This window comes from Triticum urartu, chromosome 5A (assembly GCF_056163025.1).
Source record: "Triticum urartu cultivar PI428250 chromosome 5A, HENAU_Tu73, whole genome shotgun sequence".
Lineage (NCBI taxonomy): Eukaryota > Viridiplantae > Streptophyta > Magnoliopsida > Poales > Poaceae > Triticum > Triticum urartu.
In genome coordinates this window covers 564,564,807-564,590,739 of record NC_141877.1, presented here as the reverse complement: position 1 = coordinate 564,590,739, position 25,933 = coordinate 564,564,807, and the positions used below count along the sequence as shown (strand labels likewise).

General features: G+C 44.0%; 1 protein-coding gene across 1 annotated transcript; it reads right to left on the bottom strand.

Annotated features, from left to right (window-relative positions):
* Positions 1-24,602: 24,602 nt before the first annotated feature.
* On the bottom strand, positions 24,603-25,249 carry LOC147972900 (uncharacterized). The gene has a single exon (XM_087523849.1). It carries the CDS (start codon positions 25,164-25,166, stop codon positions 24,786-24,788), a length of 381 nt encoding a protein of 126 aa, XP_087379975.1. The 5' UTR covers positions 25,167-25,249; the 3' UTR covers positions 24,603-24,785.
* Positions 25,250-25,933: the final 684 nt, after the last annotated feature.

Genomic DNA, 25,933 nt, shown 5'->3' with positions numbered 1-25,933 from the left:
TCAAATGATAGTCTCCCCAACACTCAACTCTCTCTCACAGGATATGGATTTGGTGGAAAGAAGATTTGAGTGGAAAGCAGCTTGGGGAAGGCTAGAGATCAAGATTCATATGGTGGGAATGGAATATCTGGGCCTCGACACATGAGTAGGTGGTTCTCTCTCAGAAAATGTGTATTGGAAGTGTAGGTATGTGCTGATGGCTCTCTCCACGAATGAAGAGTGGGTGGAGGGGTATATATAGCCTCCACACAAAAACTAACCGTTACACACAATTTACCAATCTCGGTGAGACTGAATTGACAAACTCGGTCGGACCGATTTAGCAAACCTAGTGACCGTTAGGATTTTTGGTGGGACTGAGATGTAACTCAGTAGGACCGATATAGTTAGGGTTAGGGCATAACGTAATCTCGGTGTGACCGATTACACAAACTCGATGGGACCAATTTTGGTAATAAGCTAATTTGAGAGTTGGTCAGGCAAACTCGGTGGTACCGATTACACAAACTCGGTGGAACCAATTTTGGTAATAAGCTGACGAGAGAGTTTGCATTGTAATCTCGATAGTACCGATTGCTCAAACTCGGTGAGACCGATTTTGGTAATGGACATACACAGAGAGATTACAATCCCATCTCGGTGAGACCGAGATCCCTATCGGTGAAACCGATTTGATTAGGGTTTCTGGAAGTGGCAATGTCAACTGAACTCGGTGGCTCCAGATAGAAGGAATCGGTGGGGCCGAGTTTGACTTTTGGTTTAGGTCATATGTGGATGTGGGAAGGTAGTTGAGGGTTTTGGAGCATATCACTAAGCACTATGAAGCAAGAACCTCATCAAGCAACACCTCATCCCTCCTTGATAGTATTGGCTTTTCCTATAGACTCAATGTGATCTTGGATCACTAAAATAGAAAATGTAGAGTCTTGATCTTGAAGCTTGAGCCAATCCTTTGTCCTTGGCATCTTTAAGGGGTTCCACATCCTTTAGTCCATGCCACTTAATTTGTTGAACTTTTCTGAAACATACTAGGTAAAAGTATTAGTCCAACAAGAGATATGTTGTCATTAATTATCAAAATCACCCAGGGAGCACTTGTGCTTTCAATCTCCCCCTTTTTGGTAATTGATGACAACATACATCAAAGCTTTAGATAAAGATATAGAGAATAGCAAGTAAAGCTTTGGAAAGACATGTAACAAGCATAGGCTCCCCCTACATGTATGCAATCATGTGAATATGGAATATAGAAGCATGTGAGAGCATAACCATGATAGAGTAGGCAATGTGTTACATGTATCTTGGCTATATGCATCAGGGCAAAAGATATGAATATGGGAAATGTACCTTCATGCTCATGAGTCCTTCTTGCAAACAGTATGTACATCAGCAAGAATTTCTCATACACATGACTATGATGTATATACTTACCTTGTGGTCTTGAGTTAGCTAGGATGGGATGATCCTATGTAAACAAGGTTAGATAACACAGATGCACCTACTAGCTAGAGCAAACAAAAGAAACCACAAGAGTACCAAGACTGGGATGACATGTAGAGTGAGTACAGAGTACCACGATAGATATTGACATGTCCCCAAAGAGAAGGATATGCAATGAATTTAAGAATTTTCTTTCCCTTGGAAGTCTTGCCCCCCTGAATCTAGCATGGGATACTGGGAGAAGATAGGGAACAGAAAAACAGAGCTCAAAGAAACAAATGAACAGAGCTAATGCAAATAAGCACATATGAACATGTCTTTCCCCCAAGAAGACATGTGGCATCTCTCCTCTTGAACATCAAGCATATGGGATCCTTGAAGATTACTCTTTCCTGGAGTATTCCCTCCCCCTAGAGATCTCTACCCCTAGAGATATTATTAAGCTTTGATGTGATCTCTCTCTCCCCCTTTGACATCAATTTCCAAGAAGGGTCTTCTGGAATTTGTTGTGAATGGGTTCGGTCCTTGAATCACAGTACAAAGCATTTAGGTAAATGTGATGCTTGCAGAGGACAAGATTCATTGAGTGGAGCTGGATCAAGAATAAAACAGGAATAAATGGCAAAATGTTTTTCCTGTAGTGAAATCGGTGACACCGAGTTGTATGCTTCGGTTGCTCCGAAAATCTTCGGCTAGACCGGAAACATGAAACCGGTGGAACCGATTTCATCACAGAGAAAAACACTTGTCACCTCAGCTCACTGGGCAGATAAGATCACACAAAGATTTGCAATGAATTGGATGCAAAAAATGCAGAACAAAAAGCAAAGAAAAGAAACTAAAAGATCTAGATGAAGTTTTTTTTGAAAGGGAAACAAATATGCATGAGACAAATGCAAGAACACAGAAAAGAACACAAGAGAACTTCATCTAGAGTTGGGCGGTGACAAAGTCACCTATGTTAGAGTATATTGACTTAGGAGTCAAGTGAGATCACTTGATCATAGGTCGTACTCATCGTTTAAGCTCAAAATGGGGTTACCATTTTTCGTTTAAGTATCTTGATGTATTCACATCTTGTCAAGCTGCTTTGACTCATGACTTGGAGTAAAGCTACTCTAAGATGGAATAACATACCTTGGGTGGCGGTGTTGATCTTGATCATGTAGTTGAACTTGTGTGGGTTTCTCAAGGTTGATGTAGCCCATCAAGAGTTGGGAGCACCCTTTGGATTTTGAGTTCATCTACCTACATGGGTTAGTTTTCGCAAGGAAGAGCACTTGTGTATCCAACATGACAATCATGAAATTCAACATAGAATTTGTCAAAGGATATGTCTGAAAGGTTTCGTGCTTCCTTGTCATCAACCACCATTGTGTAGAGACTTGGTGATGTAGAGATTGTTCAAGATGTGAGTGAGTTGCAATCTCATAGAATTAGATTCATCCAAGTACCTACAAGGGTTAGATAACATGCAAGATGCAAATTTTCAAGACATAAGATAATCATCATAGGAGAAATATCAAGTGATTAGTCGTAAGTTCAAGTCTTGCATGTATCCAATGGAGTTCCTACTCCAAGTTTGAAGCATCAATGATGTTCAATTCACCTATTAACCTGCAAAACACTTTCTCATCAAGTGGTTTAGTAAATATATTCGCTAATTGCTTATCGGTGCGAACATGCTTAAGGTTTATGTCACCCTTAGCAACGTGATCTCGAATGAAATGATGACGAACTTCAATATGCTTAGTTTGAGAGTGTTGCACGGGATTGTGAGCAATCTTGATAGCACTTTCATTGTCACAAAGTAATGGAACATGTTTCACATAAATCCCATAATCTTTAAGAGTTTGGGTCATCCAAAGTAATTGAGCACAACATGAACGAGCGGCAATGTATTCCGCTTTGGCGGTGGATAAGGATACTGAGTTTTGTTTCTTGGAAGACCAAGACACAAGAGATCTACCAAGGAATTGACAAGTACCCGAAGTGGAATTTCTATCAACCTTGTCACCGGCATAGTCCAAGTCGGAGTAGCCAACTAGATCAAAGGAAGCCCTCTTTGGATACCAAATGCCAAAATTTGGTGTATGTATTAAGTATCTCACTATCTTCTTCACGGCCTTAAGATGACATTCCTTAGGAGCAGCTTGATACCGTGCACACATGCACACACTTAGCATGATATCGGGACGTGAAGCACATAGATATAATAATAAACCAATCATAGAGCGGTAAACTTTTTGATCAACCGGTTCACCATCTTTGGTCAAATCAAGATGTCCACTATTAGGCATGGGTGTAGTCATACCTTTGCATTCTTGCATATTGAACTTCTTGAATAAGTCCTTGGTGTACTTCGTTTGAGACACAAAGGTGCCTTCCTTAGTTTTCTTGATTTGCAAACCAAGAAAGAATTTGAGTTCACTCATCATAGACATCTCAAACTTCTCCGACATTAGCTTCCCAAACTTTTCACTAAAATGAGGGTTAGTTGATCCAAATATAATATCATCGACATAAATTTGGCATACAAATAGTTCTCCATTAACCCTTTTAGTAAAAGAGTAGAATCTATTTTTCCAATTTCAAAGCCTTTTTCAATAAGGAACTTGGTCAAGCATTTATACCATGCTCTAGGAGCTTGTTTAAGACCATAAAGGGCTTTGTGAAGTTTGTAGACATGATTAGGTTTCTTAGGATTGACAAAGCCGGGAGGTTGCTTAACATAAACTTCCTCCTCAATTTCACCATTTAGAAAAGCACTTTTAATGTCCATTTGGTACAAGGTGATATCATGGTGATTAGCATAAGCAAGTAAGATGCGAATGGACTCAAGTCTAGCAACGGGAGCATATGTCTCACCATAGTCCATACCTTCAACTTGTGTGTAGCCTTGGGCGACGAGACGTGTTTTGTTGCGAACCACTTGCCCATCTTCATCTTGCTTGTTGCGAAACACCCATTTGGTACCGATGATGTTGTGGTTGTTGTCGGGCTTTTCAACCAATGTCCACACTTGATTTCTCTCAAAGTTGTGTAGCTCTTCATGCATAGCGTTTATCCAATCCGGATCTTCCAATGCTTCTTCAACCTTCATAGGTTCAATGCGAGAGATGAATGAATAGTGTTCACAAAAGTTAGATAAATGAGTTTTTGAGCGAGTGATTCTCCCGGTTTGGATATCATTGTAGATTTTCTCCACGGGATGATCTTTAGTAATTCTTGCTCGAACTCGTGAAAGCTTTTGCTTGGGTCTTGGTTGAACATCTTCTTCATCTTGTTCTTCTTCTTGGCCTTCTTCATTGTTAGCGTTGTTGTTCTCTTGTCGTGGTGGAGAAGGAGGTTGTTGACGTTCGTCTTGGTGCACTTCCTCGTTTTCTTCATCTTGGTGTGTCCCACTCGTGGATGCTTCCGTATCAACTCTTCGTTCACCTTGTCGTGAGGTAGAAGATTCCACTTGGACGGACGAGGTACTCTCCTTTATCTCCGTTGGACAAATCTTGCCAATAGACAAGTCTTGGATTGCTTCCGAGTGATCTTCATCTCCTACATCAATTGGCAATTGCTCTACTTGCGAGACGTTAGATTCATCAAACTTCACATCTACCGTTTCTTCAACCTTTCAGGTGAAATTGTTGTAGACACGGTATGTGTGAGAGTTTGAGCCATAACCAAGTAGGAAACCTTCATGAGACTTAGGAGCAAATTTAGAACGATGATGCTTATCAAGAATGTAGCACTTTGAGCCGAATACTCGAAAGTATCCAACTTGGGGTTTGTTACCGGTGAGGAGCTCGTATGCCGTCTTGCCGAGTAGCTTGTGAAGATACAAGCGATTTGTTGCATGACAAGCTGTCTCAACCGCTTCCGCCCAAAAGTGTTTTGGCGTCTTGTACTCATCAAGCATCTTTCTTTCCATCTTGATAAGAGTCCGGTTCTTCCTCTCAACAACTCCATTTTGTTGAGGTGTGTACGTAGCCGAGAACTCATGTGTGATCCCTTCTTCGTCAAGAAAGGTGTCTGCATTTGCGTTCTTGAACTCCGTTCCGTTGTCGCTCCGAACCTTCTTGATCTTCACGTCAAATTGATTTTGGGCCTTCCTAGCAAAGTTTTTGAAGATCTTTTGGACCTGCGATTTGTCATCAAGAAAGAACACTCACGTAAATCTTGAAAAATCATCAACTATGACCAGACCAAATGAGTTACCACCGAGACTCTTGTAGGCATTTGGACAAAAGAGATCCATGTGAAGTAGCTCGAGTGGTCTTCTTGTGGTCATGATGTTCTTAGCGCGATGACTTCCTCCAACTTGTTTCCCTGCTTGACAAGCACTACAAAGTCTATCCTTGTCAAATATGACATCGTTAACGCCAAGGATATGATTTCCTTTAATGAGTTTGTCAAGGTTTCGCATGCCCACATGGCCTAGCCTTCTATGCCACAACCAGCCTTTAGAAGATTTAGCAATTAAGCAAGTTCTAGGTTGAGCCTTTTTAGTGAAATCAACAATGTAAAGATCTCCTCTACGTATACCGGTAAAGACCATTTTATGATTATCTCTACGAAACACTTGGCAGTCTACTTCAGTAAATAGGACATTGAAACCGAAATCAGCAAGTCTAGATACTGAAAGTAAGTTGTAGCCAAGAGATTCAATGAGCATGACATTTTGTATGGAGCTATCATGTGAGATGTGAAGGAAATATGCCCTAGAGGCAATAATAAAGTTATTATTTATTTCCTTATAATCATGATAAATGTTTATTATTCATGCTAGAATTGTATTAACCGGAAACATAATACATGTGTGAATACATAGACAAACAAAGTGTCACTAGTATGCCTCTACTTGACTAGCTCGTTAATCAAAGATGGTTATGTTTCCTAACCATGAACAATGAGTTGTTATTTGATTAACGGGATCACATCATTAAGTGAATGATCTAATTGACATGACCCATTCCATTAGCTTAGCACCCGATCGTTTAGTATGTTGCTATTGCTTTCTTCATGACTTATACATGTTCCTATAACTATGAGATTATGCAACTCCCGTTTACCGGAGGAACACTTTGGGTGCTACCAAATGTCACAACGTAACTGGGTGATTATAAAGGAGTACTACAGGTGTCTCCAAAGGTACATGTTGGGTTGGCGTATTTCAAGATTAGGTTTTGTCACTCCGATTGTCGGAGAGGTATCTCCGGGCCCTCTCGGTAATGCACATCACTTAAGCCTTGCAAGCATTGCAACTAATGAGTTAGTTGCGGGATGATGTATTACAGAACGAGTAAAGAGACTTGCCGGTGATGAGATTGAACTAGGTATTTGGAATAGCGATGATCGAATCTCGGGCAAGTAACATACCGATGACAAAGGGAACAACGTATGTTGTTATGCGGTCTGACCGATAAAGATCTTCGTAGAATATGTAGGAGCCAATATGGGCATCTAGGTCCCGCTATTGGTTATTGATCGGAGACATGTCTCGGTCATGTCTGCATTGTTCTCGAACCCGTAGGGTCCGCACGCTTAAGGTTACGATGACTGTTATATTATGAGTTTATGCATTTTGATGTACTGAAGGTTGTTTGGAGTCCTGGATGAGATCACGGACATGACGAGGAGTCTTGAAATGGTCGATACATAAAGATTGATATATTGGAAGCCTATATTTGGATACCGGAAGTGTTCCGGGTGAAATCGGAATTTTACCGGAGTACCGGGAGGTTACCGGAACCCCCCCCCCCCCCCGGGAGCTAAATGGGCCATGATGGGCCTTAGTGGAAAAGAGAAGAGGCGGCACTACATGGGCCGCGCGCCCCTCCCCTCCCTTGGTCCGAATAGGACAAGGAGAGGGGGCCGGCCCCTCTCTCTCTTTTCCCCCCTCCGCGAATCCTATTCCAACTAGGATTGGGGGGGAATCCTAGTCCCAGAGGGAGTAGGACTCTCCTGGCGCGCCCTCCTTGGCCGGCCAGCCTCCCCCCCTCTAGTCCTTTATATACGGAGGCAGGAGCACCCCAGAGACACACAAGTTGATCCATGTGATCTATTCCTTAGCCGTGTGCGGCGCCCCAGCCACCATAGTCCTCGATAATATTGTAGCGGTGCTTAGGCGAAGCCCTGCAGCAGTAGTACGTCAAGATCGTCACCATGCCGTCGTGCTGACGGAACTCTTCCCCGACACTTTGCTGGATCAGAGTCCGGGGATCATCATCGAGCTGAACGTGTGCTAGAACTCGGAGGTGCCATAGTTTCGGTGCTTGATCGGTCGGATCATGAAGACGTACGACTACATCAACCAAACGCTTCCGTTGTCGATCTACTAGGTATGTAGATCATACTCCCCCTCTCGTTGCTATGCATCACATGATCTTGCGTGTGCGTAGGAAATTTTTTGAAATTACTACGAAACCCAACAGTGGCATCCGAGCCTAGGTTTTATATGTTGATGTTATATGCACGAGTAGAACACAAGTGAGTTGTGGGCGATATAAGTCATACTGCCTACGAGCATGTCATACTTTGGTTCGGCGGTATTGTTGGATGAAGCGGCCCAGACCGACATTACGCGTACGCTTACGCGAGACCGGTTCTCCCGACGTGCTTTGCACAGAGGTGGCTTGTGGGTGATAGTTTCTCCAACTTTAGTTGAACCAAGTGTGGCTACGCCCGGTCCTTGCGAAGGTTAAAACGGAGTGAAATTGACAAACTATCGTTGTGGTTTTGATGCGTAGGTGAGATTGGTTCTTACTTAAGCCCGTAGCAGCCACGTAAAACTTGCAACAACAAAGTAGAGGATGTCTAACTTGTTTTTGCAGGGCATGTTGTGATGTGATATGGTCAAGACATGATGCTGAATTTTATTGTATGAGATGATCATGTTTTGTAACCGAGTTATCGGCAACCGGCAGGAGCCATATGGTTGTCACTTTATTGTATGCAATGCAATCGCGATGTAATGCTTGACTTTATCACTAAACGGTAGCGATAGTCGTGGAAGCACAAGCTTGGTGAGGCGACAGCGATGCTACGATGGAGATCAAGGTGGCGCGCCGGTGACGATGGTGATCACGACGGTGCTTCGGAGATGGAGATCACAAGCACAAGATGATGATGGCCATATCATATCACTTATATTGATTGCATGTGATGTTTATCTTTTATGCATCTTATCTTGCTTTGTTTGACGGTAGCATTATAAGATGATCTCTCACTAAATTATCAAGAAGTGTTCTCCCTGAGTATGCACCGTTGCGAAAGTTCTTCGTGCTGAGACACCACGTGATGATCGGGTGTGATAGGTTCTACGTTCAAATACAACGGGTGCAAAACAGTTGCACACGCGGAATACTCAGGTTATACTTGACGAGCCAAGCATATACAGATATGGCCTCGGAACACGGAGACCGAAAGGTCGAGCGTGAATCATATAGTAGATATGATCAACATAATGATGTTCACCAATGAAACTACTCCATATCACGTGATGATCGGACATGGTTTAGTTGATTTGGATCACATAATCACTTAGAGGATTAGAGGGATGTCTATCTAAGTGGGAGTTCTTTAAGTAAATTAACTGAACTTAAAATTATCATGAAACTTAGTACCTGATTAGTATCTTGCTTGTTTATGTTTGATTGTAGATAGATGGCTCGTGCTGTTGTTCCGTTGAATTTTAATGCGTTCCTTGAGAAAGCAAAGTTGAAAGATGATGGTAGCAATTACACGGACTAGGTCCGTAACTTGAGGATTATCCTCATTGCTGCACAGAAGAATTACGTCCTGGAAGCACCGCTGGGTGCCAGGCCTGCTGCAAGAGCAACACCGGATGTTATGAACGTCTGGCAGAGCAGAGCTGATGACTACTCGATAGTTCAGTGTGCCATGCTTTACGGCTTAGAATCGGGACTTCAACGACGTTTTGAACGTCATGGAGCATATGAGATGTTCCAGGAGTTGAAGTTAATATTTCAAGCAAATGCCCGGATTGAGAGATATGAAGTCTCCAATAAGTTCTATAGTTGCAAGATGGAGGAGAACAGTTCTGTTAGTGAGCATATACTCAAAATCTCTGGGTATAATAATCACTTGATTCAATTGGGAGTTAATCTTCCAGATGATTGCGTCATTGACAGAATTCTCCAATCACTGCCACCAAGCTACAAGAGCTTCGTGATGAACTATAATATGCAAGGGATGAATAAGACTATTCCCGAGCTCTTCGCGATGCTGAAAGCTGCGGAGGTAGAAATCAAGAAGGAGCATCAAGTGTTGATGGTCAACAAGACCACTAGTTTCAAGAAAAAGGGCAAAGGGAAGGAGAAGGGGAACTTCAAAAAGAACGGCAAGCAAGTTGCTACTCAAGAGAAGAAACACAAACCTGGACCTAAGCCTGAAACTGAGTGCTTCTATTGCAAGCAGACTGGTCACTGGAAGCGGAACTGCCCCAAGTATTTGGCGGATAAGAAGGATGGCAAGGTGAACAAAGGTATATGTGATATACATGTTATTGATGTGTACCTTACTAATGCTCGCAGTAGCACCTGGGTATTTGATACTGGTTCTGTTGCTAATATTTGCAACTCGAAACAGGGACTACGGATCAAGCGAAGATTGGTTAAGGACGAGGTGACGATGCGCGTGGGAAACGGTTCCAAAGTCGATGTGATCGTAGTCGGCACGCTACCTCTACATCTACCTTCGGGATCAGTATTAGACCTAAATAATTGTTATTTGGTGCCAGCGTTAAGCATGAACATTATATCTGGATCTTGTTTGATGCGAGACGGTTATTCATTTAAATCAGAGAATAATGGTTGTTCTATTTATATGAGTAATATCTTCTATGGTCATGCACCCTTGAAGAGTGGTCTATTCTTGTTGAATCTCGATAGTAGTAACACACATATTCATAATGTTGAAGCCAAAAGATGCAGAGTTGATAATGATAGTGCAACTTATTTGTGGCACTGCCGTTTAGGTCATATCGGTGTAAAGCGCATGAAGAAACTCCATACTGATGGACTTTTGGAACCACTTGATTATGAATCACTTGGTACTTGCGAACCGTGCCTCATGGGCAAGATGACTAAAACACCGTTCTCCGGTTCTATGGAGAGAGTAACAGATTTGTTGGAAATCATACATACAAATGTATGTGGTCCGATGAATATTGAGGCTCGTGGCGGATACCGTTATTTTCTCACCTTCACAGATGATTTGAGCAGATATGGGTATATCTACTTAATGAAACATAAGTCTGAAACATTTGAAAAGTTCAAAGAATTTCAGAGTGAAGTTGAAAATCATCGTAACAAGAAAATAAAGTTTCTACGATCTGATCGTGGAGGAGAATATTTGAGTTACGAGTTTGGTGTACATTTGAAAAATTGTGGAATAGTTTCGCAACTCACGCCACCCGGAACACCACAGCGTAATGGTGTGTCCGAACGTCGTAATCGTACTTTACTAGATATGGTGCGATCTATGATGTCTCTTACTGATTTACCGCTATCATTTTGGGGATACGCTCTAGAGACGGCCGCATTCACGTTAAATAGGGCACCATCAAAATCCGTTGAGACGACGCCTTATGAACTATGGTTTGGCAAGAAACCAAAGTTGTCGTTTCTGAAAGTTTGGGGCTGCGATGCTTATGTGAAAAAGCTTCAACCTGATAAGCTCGAACCCAAATCAGAGAAATGTGTCTTCATAGGATATCCAAAGGAAACTATTGGATACACCTTCTATCACAGATCCAAAGGCAAGACTTTTGTTGCTAAATTCGGAAACTTTCTGGAGAAGGAGTTTCTCTCGAAAGAAGTGAGTGGGAGGAAAGTAGAACTTGACGAGGTAACTGTACCTACTCCCTTATTGGAAATTAGTACATCACAGAAAACTGTTTCTGCGACACCTACACCAGTTAGCTAGGAAGCTAATGATGATGATCATGAAACTTCAGAACAAGATACTACTGAACCTCGTAGATCAACCAGAGTAAGATCCGTGCCACAGTGGTACAGTAATCCTTTTCTAGAAGTCATGCTACTAGATCATGATGAACCTACGAACTATGAAGAAGCGATGGTGAGCCCAGATTCCGCAAAGTGGCTTGAAGCCATGAAATCTGAGATGGGATCCATGTATGAGAACAAAGTGTGGACTTTGGTTGACTTGCCTGATGATCGGCAAGCAATTGAGAATAAATGGATCTTCAAGAAGACTGGCGCTGACGGTAATATTACTGTCTACAAAGCTCGACTTGTCGCAAAAGGTTTTCGGCAAGTTCAAGGGATTGACTACGATGAGACCTTCTCACCCGTAGCGATGCTTAAGTCTGTCCGAATCATGTTAGCAATTGCCGCATTTTATGATTATGAAATTTGGCAGATGGATGTCAAAACTGCATTCCTGAATGGATTTCTGGAAGAAGAGTTGTATATGATGCAACCAGAAGGTTTTGTCGATCCAAAGGGAGCTAACAAAGTGTGCAAGCTCCAGCGATCCATTTATGGACTGGTGCAAGCCTCTCGGAGTTGGAATAAACGCTTTGATAGTGTGATCAAAGCATTTGGTTTTATACAGACTTTTGGAGAAGCCTGTATTTACAAGAAAGTGAGTGGGAGCTCTGTAGCATTTCTGATATTATATGTAGATGACATATTACTAATTGGAAATGATATAGAATTTCTGGATAGCATAAAGGGATACTTGAATAAGAGTTTTTGAATGAAAGACCTCGGTGAAGCTGCTTACATATTAGGCATTAAGATATATAGAGATAGATCAAAACGCTTAATTGGACTTTCACAAACCACATACCTTGACAAAATTTTGAAAAAGTTCAAAATGGGTCAAGCAAAGAAAGGGTTCTTGCCTGTGTTACAAGGTGTGAAGTTGAGTAAGACTCAATGCCCGACCACTGCAGAAGATAGAGAGAATATGAAAGATGTTCCCTATGCATCAGCCATAGGATCTATCATGTATGCAATGCTGTGTACCAGACCTGATGTGTGCCTTGCTATAAGTCTAGCAGGGAGGTACCAAAGTAATCCAGGAGTGGATCACTGGACAGCGGTCAAGAACATCCTAAAATACCTGAAAAGTACTAAGGATATGCTTCTCGTATATGGAGGTGACAAAGAGCTCATCGTAAGAGGTTACGTTGATGCAAGCTTTGACACTGATCCGGACGATTCTAAATCGCAAACCGGATACGTGTTTACATTAAACGGTGGGGCTGTAAGTTGGTGCAGTTCTAAACAAAGCGTTGTAGCGGGATCTACATGTGAAGCAGAGTACATAGCTGCTTCGGAAGCAGCAAATGAAGGAGTCTGGATGAAGGAGTTCATATCCGATCTAGGTGTCATACCTAGTGCATCGGGTCCAATGAAAATCTTTTGTGACAATACTGGTGCAATTGCCTTGGCAAAGGAATCCAGATTTCACAAGAGAACAAAGCACATCAAGAGACGCTTCAATTCCATCCGGGATCTAGTCCAGGTGGGAGACATAGAGATTTGCAAGATACATACGGATCTGAATGTTGCATACCCGTTGACTAAGCCTCTTCCACGAGCAAAACATGATCAGCACCAAGGCTCCATGGGTGTTAGAATCATTACTGTGTAATCTAGATTATTGACTCTAGTGCAAGTGGGAGACTGAAGGAAATATGCCCTAGAGGCAATAATAAAGTTATTATTTATTTCCTTATAATCATGATAAATGTTTATTATTCATGCTAGAATTGTATTAACCGGAAACATAATACATGTGTGAATACATAGACAAACAAAGTGTCACTAGTATGCCTCTACTTGACTAGCTCGTTAATCAAAGATGGTTATGTTTCCTAACCATGAACAATGAGTTGTTATTTGATTAACGGGATCACATCATTAAGTGAATGATCTGATTGACATGACCCATTCCATTAGCTTAGCACCCGATCGTTTAGTATGTTGCTATTGCTTTCTTCATGACTTATACATGTTCCTATAACTATGAGATTATGCAACTCCCGTTTACCGGAGGAACACTTTGGGTGCTACCAAACGTCACAACGTAACTGGGTGATTATAAAGGAGTACTACAGGTGTCTCCAAAGGTACATGTTGGGTTGGCGTATTTCAAGATTAGGTTTTGTCACTCCAATTGTCGGAGAGGTATCTCTGGGCCCTCTCGGTAATGCACATCACTTAAGCCTTGCAAGCATTGCAACTAATGAGTTAGTTGCGGGATGATGTATTACAGAACAAGTAAAGAGACTTGCCGGTGACGATATTGAACTAGGTATTGGGAATACCGACGATCGAATCTCGGGCAAGTAACATACCGATGACAAAGGGAACAACGTATGTTGTTATGCGGTCTGACCGATAAAGATCTTCGTAGAATATGTAGGAGCCAATATGGGCATCCAGGTCCCGCTATTGGTTATTGACCGGAGACATGTCTCGGTCATGTCTGCATTGTTCTCGAACCCGTAGGGTCCGCACACTTAAGGTTACGATGACTGTTATATTATGAGTTTATGCATTTTGATGTACCGAAGGTTGTTCGGAGTCCCGGATGAGATCACGGACATGACGAGGAGTCTCGAAATGGTCGAGACATAAAGATTGATATATTGGAAGCCTATGTTTGGATACTGGAAGTGTTCTGGGTGAAATCGGGATTTTACCGGAGTACCGGGAGGTTACCGGACCCCCCCCCCCCGGAGCTAAATGGGCCATGATGGGCCTTAGTGGAAAAGAGAAGAGGCAGCCCTACATGGGCCGCGCGCCCCTCCCCTCCCTTGGTCCGAATAGGACAAGGAGAGGGGGCCGGCCCCTCTCTCTCTTCCCCCCCCCTCCGCGAATCCTATTCCAACTAGGATTGGGGGGGATCCTACTCCCAGAGGGAGTAGGACTCTCATGGCGCGCCCTCCTTGGCCGGACAGCCTCCTCCCCTCTAGTCCTTTATATACGGAGGCAGGAGCACCCCAGAGACACACAAGTTGATCCACGTGATCTATTCCTTAGCCGTGTGCGGCGCCCCAGCCACCATAGTCCTCGATAATATTGTAGCGGTGCTTAGGCGAAGCCCTGCAGGAGTAGTACGTCAAGATCGTCACCACGCCGTCGTGCTGACGGAACTCTTCCCCGACACTTTGCTGGATCAGAGTCCGGGGATCGTCATCGAGCTGAACGTGTGCTAGAACTCAGAGGTGCCGTAGTTTCGGTGCTTGATCGGTCGGATCGTGAAGACGTACGACTACATCAACCAAATGCTTCCGTTGTCGATCTACTAGGTATGTAGATCATACTCCCCCTCTCGTTGCTATGCATCACATGATCTTGCGTGTGCGTAGGAAAAAAATTTAAATTACTACGAAACCCAACAAGATGGCCACCTTACCAAGGCCAACCACCTTACCCTTTGAATTATCACCAAAAGTGACATACTTTTGAGGGCCGTCGTTTTCAGCAAGCTCACGGAACATGTCTTTATCTCCGGTCATATGATCAGTACATCCACTATCAAGGACCCATTCCTTTCCTCCAGCCATGTAGCCGCGAAGATTTGCCATAAGACCAAAGTATCTCATTGCATCATCGAGATCATAGTCACTATCATCATCATCCTCATCAGAGTATCCATGTTCAACATCATCTTGTGATTGATCAATTCCTAGAGAGGGTAATTCATTAGATAAATGATCATTTCTATAGTTATCTTTATGAATTCTAATAGCTCTGGAAATGATATTGCTAATTATTCCAACATCTCCTTTGGCACTCGTAAGATTAGTAAGCTCAAATAAGCAGTCACCAAATTTGGGATCATTGGAACTCATCTTAATCAAGGCAATAGACTTATGGAGAATTTCATCTAGATCTCTCAAGGAATAATTTGGAAAGAGTTCCTCAAGAAATTTCCATATGGTGTAGGCACACTTAAGAGTAGGCAAACATCCAATCAAGTTTCTAGGCAAACCTCTAGTGATAAGATTAACGGTTCTAAGATTGCGAATCATGTCAATTGACTCATCAAGGGTAGGATGCATGGGATCAACATGAGGTGCACAAGGGCTAGCAATATACTTGTTCAAGTGATATTCATTGAAAATCTCAAGCATTTCATTTTTCCACTCATGAAAATATTCTCCATCAAGAATAGGCACTCTATGTCTAAGACTCCCCAAAGTAGACTCATCCATCTTCCTCCAAAGGAGTTTAAACCAAGGCAATGGAGATCAATGCTCTGATACCAATTGAAAGGATCAAGAAGAGGTGTCTAGAGGGGGGTGATTAGACACTAAGTACCAAAAGTTGCAGTTTTTAATTTTCTTAAGTTGAAGTGGAGTTTAGGCACAAGTTTAACAAACACAATACATATCAAGCAAGCATGCAAAGAGTATATGAGCAGCGGAAAGTAAAGCATGCAACTTGCAAGAATGTAAGGGGAAGGGTTTGGAATATTTAAACGCAATTGGAGACACGGATGTTTTTGTTGTGGTTCCGATAGGTGGTGCTATCGTACATCCACGTTGATGGAGACTTCAACCCACGAAGGGTAACGGTTGTGCGAGTCCACGGAGGGCTCCACCCACGAAGGGTCCACAAAGAAGCAACCTTGTCTATTCCATCATGGCCATCGCCCATGAAGGACTTGCCTCACTAGCGGTAGATCTTCACGAAGTAGGCGATCTCCTTGCCCTTACAAACTCCTTGGTTCAACTCCACAATATTTGTCGGAGGCTCCCAAGTGACACCTAGCCAATCTAGGAGACACCACTCTCCAAGAAGTAACAAATGGTGTGTTGATGATGAACTCCTTGCTCTTGTTCTTCAAATGATAGTCTCCCCAACACTCAACTCTCTCTCACAGGATATGGATTTGGTGGAAAGAAGATTTGAGTGGGAAGCAACTTGGGGAAGGCTAGAGATCAAGATTCATATGGTGGGAATGGAATATCTTGGCCTCAACACATGAGTAGGTGGTTCTCTCTCAGAAAATGTGTATTGGAAGTGTCGGTATGTTCTGATGGCTCTCTCCATGAATGAAGAGTGGGTGGAGGGGTATATATAGCCTCCACACAAAAACTAACCATTACACACAATGTACCAATCTCGGTGAGACCGAATTGAGAAACTCGGTCGGACCGATTTAGCAAACCTAGTGACTGTTAGGATTTTCGGTGGGACTGAGATGTAACTCGGTAGGACCGATATGGTTAGGGTTAGGGCATAACGTAATCTCGGTGTGACCGATTACACAAACTCGGTGGGACCGATTTTGGTAATAAGCTAACCAGAGAGTTGGTCAGGCAAACTCGGTGGTACCGATTACACAAACTCAGTGGAACCAATTTTGGTAATAAGCTGACCAGAGAGTTTGCATTGTAATCTCGGTAGTACCGATTGCTCAAACTCGGTGAGACCGATTTTGGTAATGGACATACACAGAGAGATTACAATCCCATCTCGGTCAGACCGAGATCCCTATCAGTGAAACAGATTTGATTAGGGTTTCTGGCAGTGGTTATGTCAACTGAACTCGGTGGCTCCAGATAGAAGGAATCGGTGGGGCTGAGTTTGACTTTTGGTTTAGGTCATATGTGGATGTGGGAAGGTAGTTGAGGGTTTTGGAGCATATCACTAAGCACTATGAAGCAAGAACCTCATCAAGCAACACCTCATCCCTCCTTGATAGTATTGGCTTTTCCTATAGACTTAATGTGATCTTGGATCACTAAAATAGAAAATGTAGAGTCTTGATCTTGAAGCTTGAGCCAATCCTTTGTCCTTAGCATCTTGAAGGGGTTCCACATCCTTTAGTCCATGCCACTTAATTTGTTGAACTTATCTGAAACATACTAGGTAAAAGTATTAGTCCAACAAGAGATATGTTGTCATTAATTATCAAAATCACCCAGGGAGCACTTGTGCTTTCAGGAGGGGTGTGGCGTACCACAAAACGGACGAAACGGACTTGTGTTGGAGCGCTACGGTCGAAACGGGGGTCATGTTCACCGGGAGGGGTGTGGCGTACCGCAAAACGGGACTCCACGGGATATTGTTCATCTCCACCGTCGACCTCCTCCAGCCTCCACGGGCTACTGTCGACCTCCTCCAGCCTCCGCGGGCTCCTGTTCATCCAGCCTCCACCGTGCGCTACTCCACCGGCTACTGTTCAACCACCCCTCCACGGGCACCCCTCCACCGTCTACTGTTCATCCAGCCCTCCACACCACGGGGTCCTGTTCAACCACCCCTCCACGGGCACCCCTCCACCGTCTACTGTTCATCCAGCCCTCCACCACACCACGGGGTCCTGTTCATCCAGAGGCAACGCCACCGCTCACTGTTCATCCAACCCCCCCCCCCCCGTGCGCGCAACGCTCACTGTTCATCCAATCGATCGGCTTCAGTTAGCAGCAGTAGCGAAGGAATCGCTCGATCGGATTCAGTTAACAGCCATCGATCGATTGCTCGGGTTCAGTAACGCGTAGTTCATCCAATCGATCGGCTTCAGTTAGCAGCAGTAGCAAAGGAATCGCTCGATCGGGTTCAGTTAACAGCCATCGATCGATCGCTCGGGTTCAGTAACGCGTAGCATGTAGTGCAATTGCTCGGGTTCAGTTAGAGCCCAACGCCTCGCTCGGGTTCAGTTAGAGCCAACGCCTCGCACACACACGCGTACGTGTACGAGAGAAATGCGCATCGCTCGGCCCCCGACCTCCCACCGTAACCGGGAACTCCACGAAATTTTCCTCCCCCTCGCTTCTACCACGGTTTTTTCCGTCATGGACGGCCCAAAGAATGTCATGCAGCTGCGTCTCCGGCCCGCCCAGGACGAAAAGCCCATTTTCTGTCATGATTTTTTGTCATAGAAGTAGGAGCCCACCACATCTATGATGATACCGGGTTTTGTCACAATTATCATCATAGAAGTGTCATATGTATGACAGAAAAAAATTCATTCGGCCCAAAATGTCACGGATGTGTCTTTTTTTGTAGTGGAATCTACATGTTTGGTCGCCAAGCTTGCCCTCCACGCCAAGGAGAGTCCCATCCGGACACGGCTGCAGTCTTCGGTCTTCGTATCTTCACAGCCCATCAGTCCGGCCCATAGTTAACAGGCCGGACGCCTGAGGACCCCTTAGTCCAGGACTCCCTCAGGGCGCACCATCCTTCCCGGTGGCGTGGGATGGGGTGAGGGGGCGCACAACCCCTTAGTGGGCTGGTGTGCTCCCTCCCCTTGGCCCATGAGGCCCCCCAACACTTGTCGGGGCCCCCGAAACTCCTTTTGGTTCTCCGTCGATAACCCGGTACACCCCGGAACACTTCCGGACTCCGATGCCCTTCATCCTATATATCAATCTTCACCTCCGGACCACTCTGCAGTTCCTCGACATGTCCCAGTTCTCATATGGGTCTCCGAACAACCTTCGGTTACCACCATAACAACTCAACTATACTTAATTATATCATCACCAAACGTTAAGTGTGTAGACCCTGCGGTTTCGAGAACTATGCAGACATGACCGAGACACCTCTACGGTCAATACCCAATGGTGGGTCCTGGATGTCCATATTTGTTCCTACATATTCTACGAAGATCTTTATTGTGCAAACCTCGATGTGAAGGATTTAGATAATCCCGTATGCAGTTCCCTTTGTCTATCGGTATGTTACTTGCCTGAGATTTGATCATCGGTATCACAATACCTAGTTCAATCTTGTTACCGACAAGTCTCTTTACTCGTTCTGTAATATAAGATCTCGTGGCCAACTCATTAGTCACATTGCTTGCAAGCTCATTGTGATATTTTATTACCGAGTGGGCCCTGAGATACCTCTCCGTCATACGGAGTGACAAATCCCAGTATTGATCCATGTCAACTCAACAGACACCCTCGGAGATACCTGTAGAGCACCTTTATAGTCACCCAGTTACGTTACGACATTTGATACACACAAGGTATTCCTCCGGTGTCAGTGAGTTGCATGATCTCATGGTCATAGGAACAGATAGTTGTCATGCAGAAAACGATAACAACAAACTTGATACGATCATATGATATTCTTATAGTTTGGGTCTTGTCCATCACATCATTATCCTAATGATGTGATCCCATTATCAAATGACAACTCATGTCTATGGCTAGGAAACCATAACCATCTTTGATCAGTGGGCTAGTCCGGTAGAGGCTCACTAGGGACATGTTGTTGTCTATGTATCCACACATGTATTTGAGTTTCCAGTCAATACAATTATAGCATGGATAATAAATGATTATCATGAACAAGGAAATATATTAATAACCACGTTATTATTGCCTCTAGGGCATATTTCCAGTAAAATATATTTGCAAATCTTCTCTTCTACACTACACGAGCTCCATGCTGGCCCTGATTCGGTTTGCAAAAACACCATGATTCTTAAAGTTGGACATCAAAAGGTCACATAGAAAATTTAAACCAAAGATCTCGAAGTCATATGGTTACAAGGCAGTGGAACACCAATTCGCTGAGTAATACATAAAAAAATCCACAAGTCGCTAAATAACTGACAAGATGAAGTCGATTTTAAACACCACGTCACACGATACTAAACATACAATATGGCACACGACACTATCAGGTTCATCGTCGATTCCATACACCCCGACCGTGTGCACAAAGCCATATCTGTCAGAGTTCTGCTTTGAGATCCTACACAGAAGAATATAATTAATGTCATGCACTATATTAATGAGTAAAACACATCCAAAAATTAAATTTAGACATATTTGCTACCTGTAACAATTGGATGCATTTACGTCAATTGTGACGTGGCCCCTTGCAAAAGCCACATTTACCCTCTGATCTTGTATTCTTCATCTTTGCATGTAGCCTTTTCTTCGGTGCACCTCGGCCTGGCACATGCACGGGATCCAGAACATTATCTAAACCTTCATCATCAAGGTTCGCTGATTGCGGCATCAACGGGCCAAACCTAATGCTATTACTCTGAGCATTAGTTGATTTCTTGTTGTCAGCTTGTTCAATAGGTGATTCCTTGATATCATCTTGTGCATCCAAAACCATCTTTAGACGCTAATACGCCTCATCAGAGTGGCATATGCCTTGAAACATGTCGCATGACTAAAATTCCACAACTACGGTACCTTTGCAGGCTTGCCGAATAGTCATACATCTTGCTCTTTCTAGTCGGTGCGTATGTAGATTTTGCACTCATTGTCCACCTAGTGGGAACACAACACCTGGGCAGTCTTTCGTCTTGTAAAATTCCTAATATGTCAAAATGTTGGGACATGGTATGCCTGCACATTCCACCTTACGGCAAGAACAACTAATCCGGTGCAAAAGACATTCCTGCTCCTCACTGTGCACTTTGAACATTTTATCCATTCTTTTCTTCTTAGACACAACATAGGTGGTAACATCTGATGCGTCTAGTACCTCTCTGATCATTCATTTGTTGACAACATTTATGCTCTATAAGACCAACTTAAAAGTAGGAGTGAAAACTTTTGCGACATGCTTCTCAATAATTGAAGCATTTTCCTCTGTAAATGGAACTGACTTAAAGGCCTCGATGTCTTAGAGAGCCTCGTTCAAGTGTCACAACGCAAGGCAACACTCATAGTGCTCTGGTATTTGAAACAACGTAATTTTACCCTCAAGATACGTATGTAGCACAGAGTTTAAGCTCTCACTCCGCTGATTACTGCTCAAACCTAGGAAACAAGACCCTTCAAGATATGGAGAACACCACAACTTTCTCCTCTGATACATCTCATGCAGCTAGGACTCCTTGCTGGTTACTTTATTCTGTTGTAACAAATTTATCCATTTTCTCTCATGCTATTCAATGGAAAATTAATCATATATGAAAGATTTGAGTTCCTCCTTTACCGCCGAATCATGCAGATGACGTACAATGTTCTACTGAATGTGCCATATACACAACCTGGGGTTTGAGTCAGGCCAAACCACCTTGATTGCTCTCTGCACTGCAAGGTCTCTGTCCGTGATCACATATATCGGATTCTTCTGTCCCATGGCATCAGAAAAGGCCCGCAACATCCACTTGTATTCCTGGCTTGTTTCATGAGAAATGACACCACATCCAAAAATAATAGTGTTACGGTGGTGATTCAACCTGACAAACGGCACAAATGGCGTATTGTACTTATATGTTCTGTATGTTCTATCAAAAACAATAACGTCTCTGAAAGCCTCGTAGTCAAGTTAGGATTGACTATCAGACCAGAACAGTCCCTTTAGATGGCCAAGTTCATCAAGCAAGTACTTCAAAAAAATCTGGATCCCGCTCTCGCCGCGCCATCATGTGACTGATCACCGTTTGAGCATCATCGGCTGTGATTGATTCCTGCTTACTAGCATGGCAGAAATTGTAAATGTCCCTCCTCATGGATCCAACCTGATCATATCCACCGTATTGCATGCACAAAATATCCAGAATATGGTGTTTGCGGATCACACATTTTTTCATGTCTGCAATGTCCACTCTCTGCTCATCGCTAATTCTTCTGTGTGGATGCAAAAGACACGAAAGGTCCCGTAGGGCTAGAGGATGGTTGTGTTCATCGATTAAATCCTTCACAAACCACCAACATGTTTACTCGTGTCTTGCAATGACCAATTTAGCTTTACACCCAACACGAGTTATATTCCATGGCCTCCTCTTTCTATCTTCCATCTTCCTCTACATGTGCTTCTCTTCACGAACCCCTTCATGACTACGGGCAATTTTCCTTAAATTATATGATTATTGGATCCATCCCACTCAATATAGCTTCTTCGCACACTTAAACCTTTCTGAAGAGCATATTTGTTATAGAATCTATAACCTTCACCCTCACTATGAAATATCCTACTGGCAATATGATAGTACTCGAGCATACACTCATCACTTACATCCGCCATATCTTCCTGCATATAATATACAAAATGCACAGTTGGTGTTTATCCATGTTGTAGATGAAAAATAGCTCACACCTAAAAACAAGTGCATGAAAAGGCAGTATGAAATCTTGTGTGGAATATTAAACTTTGGCCGTTGTACATGTGAGGCCAACCGAGCATCAACGTCGAAAAACTACTAAACTAAGCATCGATGATGAAAAAACCTAAATTATATTGCATGCACTACGGAAACCTAAATTGATGATGACAAAACTAAGTAGGAAGACGAGGCTACGAATCTGAGTCAAGTCAATTCATACCTTAGGATGGCGGGCAGGAAGAGACGGGATGGGTCGGCATCGAGTTCCTCCAGATTAATAGTGTTGCCGCCGATTCAGTAGGCGCAGATGTGGTGCCTTACTCTTCTTCTTGTCGTCGGGCACGTCGAGGACAGTGAAGGGAAGGAGGACGAGGACGAGGACGGTGAATTGATTCCTCTCGCCGGGCACATCGGGGACAGTGAAGGGGGCGAGGACGAGGACTTGACCTCGACCTGGATCGATTAGATGTGGTTCTGGTTGTGGAGGTGATCAGTAGAAAAAAATATTTCGCCGTGGACCATTATGCCCTTCTCAAATTAAACAAATTAAATTTAATCATTTTTAATCCTCCGACAAATCGGACAGCTAACAAAAATTAGAGGGTCGGTACTAGGCAGCAGTCTGAGTAGTGCCCCAATCACTGTAAAAGAGCTCATGTATACATGTTTGCACTGTGCGCTTTCTCTAGGACACAAAAAAGAAGCTAAGTGGAGTATTTATTAGATTGGCATCCGTCAGAAAAGTACTCCCTCCATCCTATAATGTAAGACTTTTTTTGATACTACGCTATTGTCAAAATCGTCTTATATTATTGGACGGATGGAGTAGTTAGCTTGGTGTCAAGCTAGGATGCATGCCAAAGCTTTTGTACTCAGGATGTACGTCTGTCAGACAAACTTGCAGTGGACACAAATCTTCGGGTGACTCACATTTGATTCTCCACGGGAGAAGTTTTCTTCCATCCATTATCTAAACAAAATTCTCCACGGGTGAGCATGCACTAGCAGTATCAACCTCTCATGTTTCTGCACGTGTATTGAGGGCGAGGATAGCAAAAGCAACAGACGGCGAAGGCGAAGGCAACGGGCCCGGCCATGGCGCCGTCTCGTCGATCGGGTCGAAAACTAAGGCCGGTGCGCAAAGAAACAAAGAGAAAAGAAAAGAAACTATGCATAACAAGCGCAAGATAATTCTGACAGATAGAGAACCGCAACAAAGAGAAAAGCACTCTCAAGCAGATCGATCGATGCACTGCGCCAGTCGGAGTATATCTGTATATGATTACACCTCGAAAGGATTTGGGCCAAGAACAGCTGCTCGGTCATTGGGTAGATCAAGATCCTCATGTGAAGATTAAATGAGCTTTAACCTCGTACATTATATAGTACTCCATCAAACACTCATGTGTAGTTTCCGGAATAGATTCAAAACAAAATCGAAAAGATGTGGTAGCTCCGGGGGTCGGGGCACCCTGTTATCCTATCCATCCGACCTCGTTGAGATTCATACGGTCTTCTATCAAACTGCAGAGCATCTGCAGCGTCTGCATGCTTACCAGTCCATTTGACCTTCCTAATTGTGTTGCTACTATGGACTAGTAGGCTATAGGTAGCAGCCATCTTGGGGCAGCAGGAGCAGCCATAGTGCTGAAACGAGTTGTCATATCAGTCGTGTTTTGCATAGCTGGCTACTGTTCCCGACACCGGCGTCAGGCCATGCATGGGCCATCCTTATTTTACTCAATGGCGAAACTGTTCCTGGTTTGGACTGATCGAGCTAGGTGAAACGCTATGAATCAATGGTTATAATACTGTGCATGTTATGAATCGATTCATGCATGGACCGTCTTTATTTTATAATTTTCTGGTTCGGCATCTTAGTGGGGCACAATTATTTACTTGGTTATTTTGATCGAGGAAGTTAATGTAGCTCTTTACTTGATAAAGAATGATGGAATGGACCGGCAAGACTCTGCAAATCCCTGTGGGAAAGGAGAGGAGAGATTCTGTGTATAGGTTGAACAATGACCTACGCAGCCCATTACCATTTTCAAATAGTTTACTTACTTCAGCTTTTACTGTTTACATAGCCTTTAACCCCATTCTTCATTACAGCACAGGGCACAGATCGCCAAGTCAGGACAGTGTGAATGAACGGCGAGATAGCCGGGTGTTCCGACCCCCCCGGGACCTAAAAGTCTTGTCTCAAACAAACAAAATATACTATTACATCGCATGCATATAGGCATATACAGTAGCTAGCTAGATTGTGCCGAAGCATCACCTCGTCGCAAGAAGCAGGCATCAACTCAGGCGGACGGCACCGAGGCGCGGTGGTGCCCGGACGCTGACGCCGCCGTCGCCGGCGATGTCCGCCGCGACGAGGACGATGAGGTGGCCCGGTGCTTCTCGCACGCGGCGCGCCTAAGCATCTGGCACATGCCCTTGGCCACGCGCTCCGCGGGGCCGCCGCGCCTGAACATGCGGCAGAAGGCCATGTGCGCCCGCACGGCCTCCTCCACGCCCATGGCCGCGGCGCGCTTGCTGCGGCTGGCCTCGTACTTGACGGACTCGGAGCAAAGCCCGTACAGCCACCGGCCCCCGAAGTAGGCCCTCACGCCGCCGATGTACTCGCCGGTGCACTCCTCCTCCAGGCCGCAGCAATCGCAGCTCACCACCACCGCCTCCATGTCTAACTTTAGAAAGTTGGATTATTACCTAGAAAACGACGGCGGGCTCTTCTTCTTGGACTGGTTAATCTGAAAGAAGAAGAATCAGGTTCTATTGTGCTTTTCGTGCTGTGCTTTGTGTGGTGTGTGCAGACAGCAGCAGGTTCGTTTATATATCGTTTGGGAGGCCCGGGGCACCTCCGCTCTCGCGCGCTGTCATGGCGACCGCGACCCGAGCGAAGAACAGTTTGTTTTGTTGCTTGGACTCACGTACCCCGCCTCACCGGCCGGCCAGGTGACACATCCACCAGGTGCATGCCGTGTTGCCTGATATTTTTGCCACGTTTACACTATGCTAGCTGCTCCTGTTCTCATCAGGTTCTACGTACCCTAGTGAACTACTTGTTCCTCGCCTGGTTTAATTTGCCCTGGCGGGAAGGGAACAGAAGAAGAACATTTCGTCCAGCTCTTTGTGTCGTCCAATTTAATTTGTCTCGGGACTATGATCAAATCTCCGCGCGCTTTAGTCTTCTAATAGACAATCTTTGATTGCTATTTCATGACTTCGATGATACATATAATTGATCATGTGTGGATTGACCTTGATCACTTCCAAGTCGGAGCTAGGTGTGCGGAGGAATTCATCTCATCTCTGCCCTAGATCACAGGCAAAGATCGCCACCAGCTGGTTCCCTACGTACACCTTAATATTCCACTATGCCGGCCGTTCTTTTCCTTGCTTCTGCCAATGTGCAAGTGAAAGCTAACTAAGTAACTAATGGCACATA